This window comes from Talpa europaea (assembly GCF_964194135.1).
Source record: "Talpa europaea genome assembly, chromosome: 8".
In the NCBI taxonomy this organism is placed as follows: Eukaryota; Metazoa; Chordata; class Mammalia; order Eulipotyphla; family Talpidae; genus Talpa; species Talpa europaea.
This window is the reverse complement of record NC_140075.1, coordinates 25,603,025-25,615,945: the sequence shown is the minus strand read 5'-3', so window position 1 is coordinate 25,615,945 and position 12,921 is coordinate 25,603,025. Positions and strand designations below refer to the sequence as shown.

The 12,921-nt window shown below is 39.3% G+C and overlaps 1 protein-coding gene across 2 annotated transcripts in view; it reads right to left on the bottom strand.

The window, feature by feature from the left end:
- Positions 1-12,921, bottom strand: part of FMN1 (formin 1) — a gene marked incomplete at both ends in the record, with an annotated part of 376,429 nt that overhangs the window by 296,659 nt on the left and 66,849 nt on the right. Inside the window, one exon of one of the 2 annotated variants that reach the window (XM_084239702.1) lies at positions 8,670-8,848. The exons of the other annotated variant lie outside the window; for it this stretch is intronic. Within the exon in view, the coding sequence (XP_084095828.1) occupies positions 8,670-8,848 (179 nt within the window). The remainder of the gene's footprint in view (positions 1-8,669; positions 8,849-12,921) is intronic. 2 annotated transcript variants of the gene reach the window in all.

The window sequence follows — 12,921 nt, the reverse complement described above, 5'->3', positions numbered from 1 at the left end:
TTCCTTCCCAAGTAATAAAACCAGACAGTCAATGGCTGTGCTTTCACTGGATATCTCTTTCTTTTCCTTAATTTAAATAAAAGTTGTCTTGAGAATATTTGTTCTAACACCCAAGATCCAGGTATTATTTGTCAAGTATTTTTAAATTTATTTTTTTAAACATTTATTTATTTATGCATACAAGAGCTGAGGTGTAGGCCAGAAGTGTGGGGAAGAGGTGAGTGTGAGAGGATTCAGCAGAGATAGAGTGCGGAGCAGAACAGGAGGAGGAACTGAAAAACACTGCTGAGAGGAGCAATGGGCAACACAGGAGAGGTCTGCTGCGCCATGTGGGTAGCTCCCTGGCCAGGGATCGAACTCGTACTGCAGAGCCTGTGGACAACTTCATAGGGAGGCCTTATTTTTAAATTTAAAGAGGCAATAGAAAAAAGAGGGGAGGTAAGGGCTTACTTAAAACAAAATGGAGGTGGATAAGAAGAGCATAACTAAAGGGGGAGCAAGGAGAGAACCCAGAATCTTTATGGTTCAGTGTTGTCCCAAGCAGGCACCATGCTAGGTTCTTTCGGCAGGCTTTCCTTTACGTTAAGTCCTGCATGACTCAAAGAAAAAGGTATCATTGACCCTATTTTATCTATTAGTGCTATTTCGTACAGGTTTCTGCAATGATAGAAAATGTTCTATATCTGTGTCATCCAATACAGCAGATCCCAGTCACCAGTGACTTCCAAGCACTTAAACTTGGTAGTGTGACTAAAGAACTAAATTTTTAATTGTATTAATTTTAATTAAAGAGCCATATGTGGTTAGTGACTCACGTATTAGAGAGGTCTATAGATGATAATACTGACAGTCAAAGAAATTAGGTCAATTGCACAATCACTGAGTGACAGAGCCAGGGTTCGAAGTGGATCAAACTCATTCTATATGTTTGCTCTCTACAATAAATAAAAAAAAATACAGCATATTGTGATAGTTCTAATACTTTGAAATGCACAAATGGAGACAAACTAGGTCACCTGGTAACCTGAACAAATGGCTAGTGAAGTAAGAAGATATTTGCCAAGAACAGATCAATAATGACTTCTTGAAGTTAATACATGATTTAGTGATTTTAAGAGAAAAATATGGAAACAAATGTAAATGAATTCCAAGAGAGAAAGTAAGCAGACATGCCCATGGCTCAGAGCCCATTCCTGGGCACAGGTGAAAACAGGGCAGAGAAAAGTAGAGGAGAGGGGGCCTCCCTGGTGGCACGAGGTGTTAAGCACAGCACTGTGAAGCAATCCACAGACTCACTGCCAGTCAAGGAGCAAACCACATGGCGCGGCAGACCTCTCCTGCCTCACCGGCTGCTCCCCTCAGCAGTGTATTTCAGCCAGTCTGCCTGTTCTGTTCCCTACTCTGTCTCTGGCGAATCCTCTCACCACCCCTCTCCTCTGGTATGCATAAAAATAAATAAATCTTTAAAAAAAAAAAAGTAGATGAGAGGGAAAGAGCTATAGCTATGAAGTAATGTGTATTAGGGTTCAAGATGAGAACCCCACTTATTAGTGACACACTCACTGTGTCATTTAGGCAAGTTCTTTAACTTCTATAAACCAGTGCTTGTATTTATCAAATGGGAAAATAATATTTAACTGATAGAATTGCCCAGAGAGCTAAATGTGCTAATATTCCTAACCCAGTGCTTGTTTCATCATCACCACAGTGATCATTATTATTATGGAGTGGGTACAGTTGCAGGAATCATATTTCCACAATTTTAGAATGCATTCATTCTTGCTTCCATGTGGCACATCACTTTAATTTGGGATTTGAACAAAATAACTATATATAGCACTACTGTCATTTCCAATACTTTAAAAAGTATCATGAAATCTTCTGAAGACATACAATTCCTAGAATCAAAGTCACTTACTTTCTATAACTGGAGAGGGAAGTTTATGACTTTCAAACACAGGGATTTTATGTTGTAGCTGAGCTTCTTAATGCACTTTAGAAATAATTATAGTAATTAATCAAGATAACCTAATTAAAGCCTGTGAGAATCAAAAGGCAATAGAAAAATAACTGGACCAGCAAAGTTGGAACCTTATGTTAACATAGGAATGTTCTCAAATATTTCAGATTCTACCTGGGTCATATAGGATTGTAATTTAAACAAATTCTTTATCCTGGAAAGAGAAGAAAGAAAATGTTTTCCTGAAATACGCACATGGAACTGAGATGATCTATGTAAAAGATAGATAAGGGTTTCAAGAGTCCATGTGAAGTCCACAGCATTCTAAGTCCAATATTTGAGGCAAAAAAGAGACTCAAAAAGGAAAAAAATTCCCCAATCTTTTGAATTTTACAGAAACCAAAAAATATGTATTTTAGCTGTAAGCTCCAATTCACTTAACTAAAAATCATACACAAATTTCTCAACATTTTTATAAAATTCAGTTCTATTCATGTTTTCTCAGATTTTGAAACATACTACAAAAAAGTTGACTTTGTGTATACACTCAAGAGCCCACATTTTACACAAACAGCTATATAAATGTCAGAATAGGTAAAAAGGAAATAAGAACAAAAAGCATTCTCAGGAAGAAAGAAAGGTGAATCACACAGTTGCAATGACCATGAAGTGGCTCAGTGGTTAAGTCAAGCTTACTATTCTTTTTTGTTTTATAAACAAACCTGAGATTTATATTTATCATTATCTTGCATTATATAGAAAGGACAGACGGATGTGAAGGGAATTGTGGGAAGTGCTAAGATCTGAACTTTATGATCGGCGTAAGTGAGGATTTCTAGTTATTGTGACAACAGACTTCCATACCAATTTCAAAATTGGAATTAATTTAAGAGAGATAACTGGTTAAACTTAATGAGGATTAGGAATAAAATAGATAACCTTTTTCAGCTTCTTTATCATGATAGAGTGATAAGACATTTGTAAAAAATGGTAATTTTCCAATTTGATCAATACATCATCACTTCCAACTGTTCTTTACACCTTCATAATTTCTTCCTCATTTATCATAAGGCCAACAGACAAAAGATCAGTTCCTCTCTCTCTTCCTCTCTCTTTTCTTTCTGGTGCCTGCACACACATTCACATATATGTACACAGTCCGTCAGAAAACATGCTGCCCGATATTTCTAAATTCACTTTATTTGCAGGTACATGCCCCATTGTCATGAATATGCTAATCATTTGGGTAAGTCAATCTGTGGCCTTCAGCTTTAAATGGTAAATACACTTGACTTCCATGAAAACAAGACACCTATTAAGTCCTTTCCAGGTAGGCAAGGCACCACCCAGAGAGCACTCTGCACCTATTGATGTTGAGTCTACTGTATGCTGTGGAATTTGCCACTTGGGAATGAAAGAAGGTAGGACTGAAATCTGCCCACATTCCCATTAATGTTTCCCCACTAGTTTTTGAGAACCAGGGTCTTTTTAAAATGCTTGCTGAGGCATCTAGTGCCTGTGTTAGCATTTGCAGACTCTTCACTGGACTGAGTTTTGTGGGGAGATTTTGGTTGTGGTTCTATCTAATTCTGAGCTTGGTTGCCAATCCTTCTCACTTATTATGGAAGCTAACTCATATCCACTAATGAATTATCTTTATTTCTTAAAGTAAAAACAAAACAATAATAATAAAAACAAGCAAATATGAAAGCATCCAAAGTAGTGCTTAGGTAGAGGGGATTAATATTCAAGCCCTTGGGTCTAGACTTAGATATGGATCAAATCCTTCCCTTAATTCTTCTTTATTTTTCTCCTCTTTTGAATAATAGGCATAAAAATATATCAAAGGAAGGTGCCTGGCATTTAGGGAGTGATCCTTCCATGGAAGTTTTTGTTGCTGGGCTAGACACTTAGAGCTGGGTATGGACTTGATAATTACATCCTTCCGTTTATAAGATGCAATTACTTGGAATCCTATGCTGTGTCCTCCCAGCCAATTAAGCCAATGGAGTAAGGAACAGTCAGGGCCCCACATGATTAAGATGATCCTTGGAAACTAGAATCACCAAGAAGAGTTCAATGTTTCTGTTTTGAACTGTGACACAAAATTCTATTGCCAGAAATCATGCAACCAATATATAATCCTAATGACTGCTTACCTTTTCTGCATTTCATATCTAAAGAGGCCACAAAAGAGGTCATACCTGTTTTGGTGTCTTTTCTATCCCATCCATGTCCCTCATTTATAGACATTTTACAAATGACCCTGCATGGATCTGAAGACTCAATAGGGTCTTCAAGAAGTTGCATTTCTTATAAAGAGTTACGCCTTATCTGCTTTCTTGTCTGTCTGAATTTTGGCGCTTTGAATCTGATTCAAAATGCGCCAGAAAAACTGGGGAACGTGGCTACTGGTAGCCCCTAATTGGGTGGAATATATGAAACTGCTCTTTAAAGCTGACTGAGTAATGCTCGTGCTGTAAATGGTGACTCTGAGTTACTGAGGTTTTATCATATATAGACACTATCTTAGGGCAGTCTTCACATTTGGTGCATCTGATGTTGCCCCATAAGTGACACTTAGGTTTAATAGATTTAGTAAATAAAATATAGGATGCCCAGTTATATTTGCATATAAGACAAGTGAAAAATAATTTTACAGCTTAAGTATATCCTGTTTAAGAGTTGGCAACTTCACAACTTAAAGTTAGAACTGACTGTGCCCCGGGTTCACTCTTTTAAGAGCAGATCCCTCAGAATGGTCCATGGAATTTGCTTGAGTAGGATTATAGGATAATTACCCAAACATAACTTTGCTACTCAAGTCAGGTTGACAGTTAGCCACATGGCATCTAGGAGGCAGCACTAGTTGCTTAAACCTGAAATACATACCAGTTGGTAAGTAATACTGCCCTGAACCTCCTTGGTATCTAATCCTATATCATCCCTACTTCCTGCCACTCCCCTCAGGGTACCCGTGGATCTTTCTCACCAGTCAGTAACTAAAGGAGGAAAGCCCAGCTCATAAGGAGCATCAATAGCAGCCCCACATTTAAAGTCAACGGCCAGGGGGCCTCCGGGTGGTGCAGTGGCTTGAGCGCAGCGCTTTGAAGCTGTCTGCAGCCTCTGCAGTGCAGGTTCAATTTCCAGCCAGCAGGGAGCAAACCTCTCCTGACTCGCCTGTGGCTCCCCTCAGCAGTGAGCTTGGGTCCTTCTGCCTGTTCTGCTCCCCACTCTGTCTCTGGTGAATCCTCTCACCCTCCCACGCCTCTGGCCTGTACCCAGCTATTGCATAAATAAATAAAATAAATGAATAAATCTTTAAAAAAATATAAAGTCAATGGCCATTTGAGGATGCCTGACTCTATCAACTATTAAATTTTCTTGTTACTAACACTCCATATCACTGAGAAGAGGTCTAACCACAGAAAAAGGCAAGAAAAGTTACCTCTGGATGGTGACATTGCAAATCAGGTTTAAAACCAAAAAACAGAGCAGCCCTGTCCAACATTTAAGGCTGATCAAGATTTCACATAGCAGTACAGTCATACTTTGCTTCATGATGGTCCAGCCAACCACAGATGTGGGATCCCTAGCTCCCCCTTGTTCTTGGGGATATTGTCTTGGTGCCCAAAGTTCCTGCTTGTCAGTTAGGTGGAGGGTCATGCAAGGGGGCCTCTCACCACTGACAAAAGTCCTCATATGAGGAACATTCTGGGAAACCAGTATCTGCTGAAAACAGCAGGTAGATAGTAGAATAGAGGTAATACGCTTATGTTACCGGGCAACCACAATGTGAAATGGATTGGCCTGAGTGTGAGTCCTCAACCATGCACTTAAAAGGCACTTATAATGAGACTCAACTGCAGGTACACACAGAGAAAGTTAATAAAGGGATTATTTACAAAAAGGGGAAATGGAGAGAGGACTAACCGAGGGTGAGATATATATGTATGTGTGTGCGTATATATATATATATAGATAGATAGATAGATAGATAGATAGATAGATAGATAGATATAGATAAACATGTGTGTGTGTGTGTATAGTGTGTATATATATATATGTATATGTATATGAAAGCATCCTACCAGTTCCGCTGAGCTGGGCGGGACTCCAACAGCAAACTGAAGGCAGTGAAAAACCAACAACCACCCCCCACGGCCCACAGGTCTCTGGTTATATACCAAGCCTGGCTGCTTAACTCCACCCTTAGTTCCCAGCAACCTTCCCTTTGGTGGTGATGACATTATGGGATTTGTAGTCCTTGGCGTCTTGGATCTCTTTGGTCAAGGTCGGGGTAGAGTCCATAAAACCTGTGTTCGTGGAGTTCATTCAGGACATTCTTCCCCCAACATTTGGACTGGCAGAAATAATGGAGGCCCCCAGGCAATAGCCCCTGGTCACTCAACCCTAATGTACATCCCTAATCCCCCTAATCCCATCACCCATGCATGTACACTCCCTAGTCATTCACCCCACCTTTGTAAGAGAAGCCCTCTAGGCTTCTAATTGCTTCACATGGACTTTGAGTAATCTTTCCCTCATCCTGCACTGCTTCCAACACTGCCACCCCAAAAGGCAACACACAGATGACGTATGAGTGAGTAGTCTCAATGGGCTACACCACATAGCCTCAATCTGTAATAGGTTATACCACCTAGGTTGGGGTAAATACACTGTGACATTCAAACAATCGTGAAATTGCTAAAGATGCTTTCCTTAGGGCGTGACCCAGTTGTGAAACAGTGCATGACTGTATGCACCTCTGTGACCTTAGTGTTCAGAGCCCTCCAGAGGCACAATGTCCTGTGGGCTAGTGTGGTGATGATTAACAAGGTGTGAACTTCCACTAAGTCAGTACGACCCTTCAAATGATTAACTCAGAATATCCACATTCACATAGGAATCAAACTGCATTTTCAGGAGACAGAAAGTTCTTGGAGCTGATGAGTCTTAGGGTCCGATGTAAAATCCACTGACATAGAAAATGATCTAAATCAATTATCCCAAAGTTTAAAGATAATTAATGGAAAACTAGGAAACATGTATGTATATTTTATTGTATAGTTATATAATTATTATATATAAATACCTATTATTTATATATAATAACTATATATATTATTTATATATAGTTATTTATATAACTATATATAGTTATATATAGTTATATAATTATTATATATAAATACCTATTATTTATATATAAAATATTGTGTATATTAAAGTCTAGTTCAGGAAATAGATCTTTTTATGCTATGATCTGTTTCAAAAGCTTACGATTACATACAGACAAAAATCCAAGCTTTATCTTAAGGAAATAATCTTAAATGTTGGGGAGAAGAGGAAAATAGGAAAAAGAATGTAAGTGGCAGTGCTGTTAATTTCCAAATTATAATACTATTCCAAAACTGGAAATAATTTTGGCATGTGGTAATAGAAAAGTGATTAAATAAATTTTGGTATATGGTATAGTACAATATTATGCATTCACTTAAAATACATTTAGAAAGAATTTGTAATAACATGGATAAGCAATATAAGAGTAAATGTAATTAAATTTTTTTAAATAAAAGATACGAAATCTATGCTTATGCACTAAAAAAAAAATCTCATCTTCCAAGCTGTTAGAGCAAGTTCAATTTACAAGCTATCTGACCAATAGATGTCACTGTTACACTTCTTACTTTGAGGGTATCTAAAGATACACAGCTTTAATTTTTTAGGTAGAGGGACAAAAAGAAAAACTACAAATTTCCTTGTTATCAGGCTAAATCCTCTTTTACAATAACTGGGATGTCAAGTGCTTTTTCATATGCTATACAGTAAGTATGCTTATGAAAAGTACAAGGTTCTTCTACTCTTGGTTGCTTAAGAAAATTGCCATAGATATGAACACGATAGACCTAATCCAGGCTCTTCAAACACATACTTCCAGGGCTGAATGCAATGAATTGGCAGGTATTAAAAGAAATCAGGGATACAACATCCTCATCAGACATTCAAGTTTGGGGCAAAGAAAAAATGCTTCTTAGATTCCTAATGCTGTTCAGCCCCATCTCCAACAGGAAACTGGCAGGTGAGGGGGTAGTGTCAATTGTGCACATGTGGTCAGTCCTACAATGAAGAAGTAACTAAAACCCTACCACTGCTCTGTGCAGGTCACTCAATGCTTCTGTGCCAATGGATGCATGAATGAATGAGAAAGAAGGCAGTGTTTTTCACTGGGTCATCCTGTATTTAGAGGCCAATTTCCTGCTGACCTGTTCTGTTATTTGAACAGTTGGAGAGAAAGAAAGGTTTAGGAATGTGCAAAGAAGACAGGCTATTTGGATTTCATCGGAGAATCCAGAGCCTAACAGTAGGTAAACATGTGTCTGCAAATATTTTTAAAAAGTGATATTAAGAGGTGAGTAGAACAAGTGGGTACTCTCTCAACAAGGCTGAGGTAGCGAAGTGATGTGAGCAGAGAACTCTGAAAAGCAAAGCACTCAGATGAACTACGAACAGTTACCTTCCAGGGCACAAATTCTGATCGCCAAGATAGATGTATCTGTTTTCTGCAACCATCTGATTTTCAGACAATGACCCACACACAAAATGCACCTTCAGCAGCATTCCATGTACAATTTACATTCAATGCACGTTAGATGGGCTGCTGTTGACCACAAAGAATCAGAGCACAAGCAAAACGATTTCCACTTACATGAAGCTCCAAGTACAGTTCACTTCTGTTTGGTTTCTCTCTCTCCTCGTGGAGCAGAAATGGATAAGTCGATCCTGCTCTGTAGCCCAGGACCCAGGAACCTCCATCCCTGTTGGGGAGGTCTTTAGCTGCTGTCTGCTCATTGAAGCAGTCCCAGGGTAAGCCCTCGGTGGAGATGCCTAGACCAACGCAGAGAAGACCGTCAGTGACGCGGTAACTAGAAGAAAACATCAAGCCAGCCCTCTTCGGGGACACCTGCATGGACTACTTCTTGCTACCTCTTACTTCCCTTTCTATAAATGTGTATTTTTAGTGTGCTTTCCTCCCAAAATGCTTCTTCTGATGACTCTTCCTATGCCATACTAAGAAAGAATTAAAACACATGCTCTCATCCCCAGTTTTAAAAGATTAGTCTATTAGCTGCACTATCCTCCCTATTCTTGCCTTCCAATAATCCAGACTATATAGATCCTCCTTGTTCAGAACAGAATCAGAGGACAAACTGGAGGACAAAGTCAGGAGGCCTGGGTTTACCACTGAATGGAGTCACCTGAGCCAAGTCTACTATGTGTGTCCCTTGAAGGCATTTCTGTTCATTTCTGGGGATAGAATCACCAGGCATGTGGTAAACAATGGCATTTAGTCATTTTGTTGAATGAGCGATACTGTATGAGTGAATTATTGGGATTCAGTTTTCTCTCCTCCAAAATGACTGTATAAAACTAGTTTATTCTTACCTAGACGATGTTAGGATAATAATATACAAGCATGTGTCAGACACTGTCCCTCGCTGTCTGCGTTGATCTTTAAAATAACCCTGTGTTCTATTTTAAGTGGAGAAACTAAGGCAAAATAAGGTTAAGCAATTTGTTCCACTTCATAATATCAATAAATGGTAAAGTCAGGAATGAATCCCGGGCAGTTAAGCATGAGAGGCATGTTCCTCAGGACCAGACTATCTATAACCTCTGCCAGACATCCTTGTAGGCGATACACCTACAACAAAAGGACCTCATAGTAAGATCAGGGTGAGAAAGCGGCATGCTATATTTCTTGGAGCCATGATTCATGTTAGCATGATAAAGACCTTGAGCTGTTCTTTACTAAAGAAACTACTCTGTATCCAAACTAGACCACAGAATCCATTTAAAGTGACACCTAGTGAGCAAGCTACAAGCCACTAGAATTTCCCTGGAACTGGATTGGATCACCACTAAAGTCTCACATGGCTCTCACACTCCTGGTCCCATTTTAGTTCCTGGTAAGCGACCTTGGCAAAATATTAAGCAACTAGGCTTAAGGATTTAGGTTCAGGGCAACTTTAGCAATTGAGATCACTGCTGGATATATGACAGGGTGTTTATGACACATAATCCTCGTACTAATGTCTCTTTGGCAGTGACCCAAAGCCAGCCAACGGCTTCCACCCTGTTGAAAACTGGACTTACAAGTAACTTGAGCTGAGAATAAGTCAGCTAACAAAGGGACTGTGGGAATAACACGTGTCTCCTTTATACAAGAGTAGCATTTTAGAAGAAAGTAAATTTGAAAACAGCCAAGGTTTTGCTCTTTCTTTGTTCGTTGGGGTGGTTGGTTTCCAATCATACTTCAAAGTGAAGGTGAAGCAGGTCACAGTGTCTCTACAGGTTGCCCTCTGGCAGGCAGGCTGTCCACTAAACACCTTTCTGCAGTCACTGACTGAGAAAATGAGGGCCCAGAGCCTCGGGAGTCTATGCCCACCTCCGCCTTTCCGATAGAGCTACAGAAAGTTACAGCCGGGCTCTTCCCTCACCTGGGCCAGATGTCTTTGAACGAGGGTGTTATAGACACCTGACCCCACCCTTTCCTTGGGTCCCTTGCTACCAACTGTCTCCAGGCAGACCGTGTCATGAGATTTTATTTATGGCCTTGTAAACTGTGGAGAATGCTTAATCCTGATCAGAGGACACAAAAATCGATTGATGCCTAAAAGAAACTTGGGCAGAGGGCACTCCACTAAGCGCCTCCACTTAATTCTCATCGTGACTGTAAGAGGAAGGACATGCTGGCCTTGCTTTAGTAGATGAAGAGATTAAAGCTAGGACTTCTTTTTATATTCATTTATATGGCTCATCTCCTTGTTCATATTGGTCAAAAAAGGAGGAAGTAAACCTTTTTAAAGGAACAGTATATTGTCAACATGCAAACTAATCTTCCTAAATGTTTTACTTAATAATCACAGCCCTCATTTTAAATCTCTCCACTTCTTATTTTTATTTTGCTGGCTTTGGGTAAAGTTTATGCAGATGAATAAAACAATATAAAACACAATACATACATCACAGAGAACATAACGCACAACACCTAAGGTAAGACAGCTCCATCATCAAAGGTACATTGTCTGGTGAACAGAAGTTCAGCACTGAGATATAAGAGAGAGGGAAACTCCCATACTAACAAGGATTCAATGCCAGTAAATACAACACAGATGTGCACACATGCATGTGCATATACATGCACACACACAAGCACACATACACTCACACAAGTACACTCCACACCCTGCAGTGGCTATCCAGAGCTGGGGTAAGGAGATGTGCAGCACAATGCAATTCACTCTTTATGTACTGGAAAGACAATGCAAAGTTTAGGCCAACACATGAGAAGTTAACTTCATTTTGGAAATAGCTTTAATTTTTGTAAAGAGTCAGTTTCTCATACTGAACGTTTAACCAGACAATATTCCTATGAGGGAACTATACAAGGTAAAGCTGTGATACATAGTAATTTGGGGGAAGGATCATTACAACAGGAAAGGTCCAAGGGTAGAAATAAGTCACAAAAAACTGTTATTCTCAAAAGTCTGACAAAGTAGGTGAGATTTCAGGCAATTTCACTATTATAAAGAACATAACAAACTTATTAAGTTTTGAATAGAGTTTTTAATAATACCAACACAAGTGTTTTGATCAGTCAAAAATAAAACAAGTGTCTGTATATATTAAATGAAGTGGTGACCACACTACTATCATCAATTAAACGAATTTAGAAGGGAAAAACAATTAGCTGAAATGAGGTAGATATATTCTGTCAAAACTAAAGGCAACAGTTTAAATTTCTGATGCAAATAGGTCTTCACTGAACATTTTGTATAAAGCTTAAAACTGTCTAATCAATTTAATCATATCTTTCCCTTTTATGTGCATATTACAAATATGTTTGCACTCAACAGATTGGTTATTTTCTTCTCAAAGACATACCAATGACTTGATAGACCACACAGACACACACTGGTTAATTCTACAGTTGACCATTGTTAATACAACGCACAGCACAGTCAGAGAACAAGAAGCCAACTTACCTTGGGACCACTTTGACAGTCTGTGCTTTTCCCAAACATTCAAATGATGAGCTGCACTTTCTGATGCTAACCTACAACATCAGACTGGGGTTTTGCTGTCAATTATCAATACAACGGAAACAGACAAAGAGGAAAGGTAACAGGCCATTCAAAACTGGAGGCAGTGTCTATGACTTGTTTTCAAAATGGCAAAAAATGTGGTGCACTAGATTATTGTTCCCATGTCTTCACTCTTCCCCTGCATTATGATTAAGCACCCAAGGTCTCTTCCAGTTACCTTTGTAACTCCTCCCACTGTCATAATTGCTGTGGATTTCCCTTGCCCCATGGAAGGTAAACCTGGCCTTGTGGCTTGCTTTGGCCAATTGCACAAGGCCATGGTGATTGTGCTAACTCTGAATCAAGGCCTTAAGAGGCATCATGCATGTTCACACCCTGCTTCATTGTTTCTGACACCACCATGAGACAAGCATGCCCTAGGAGGCCTGGGATTACACAACTACACACAGGAACAGACCCAAACATAGCTCTGCCTCCTGGAGTCAAGCTTGGTTGAACCCAAGCAGATCAAGTGAACCTTATGCAACTTCTTGGGCAATGAATGAAACAAACACTTGTTGTCAGCCACTGAAATTTGGGGTTTATTTGATGAAATAGCTGCCTAATGCACTCGCTATCATCTGCCCCCACCTGAGCACTATACCTGTCTTAAACTTTCAACCATTTCAGTTGAGAGGATGTAGAGACTATAGTATTTTTATTTTGTAATTTGTACTAAAAACAATTATTTGCTTTATCAGGTTTTGAAAAAAATCATGGCACACTCATTTTCCTCATTCATACCAAGATACACACACATGCTTTTGAAAAAGGAACCTATTATTGGGCCTCCCTAGTGGTACAAGGGGTTAA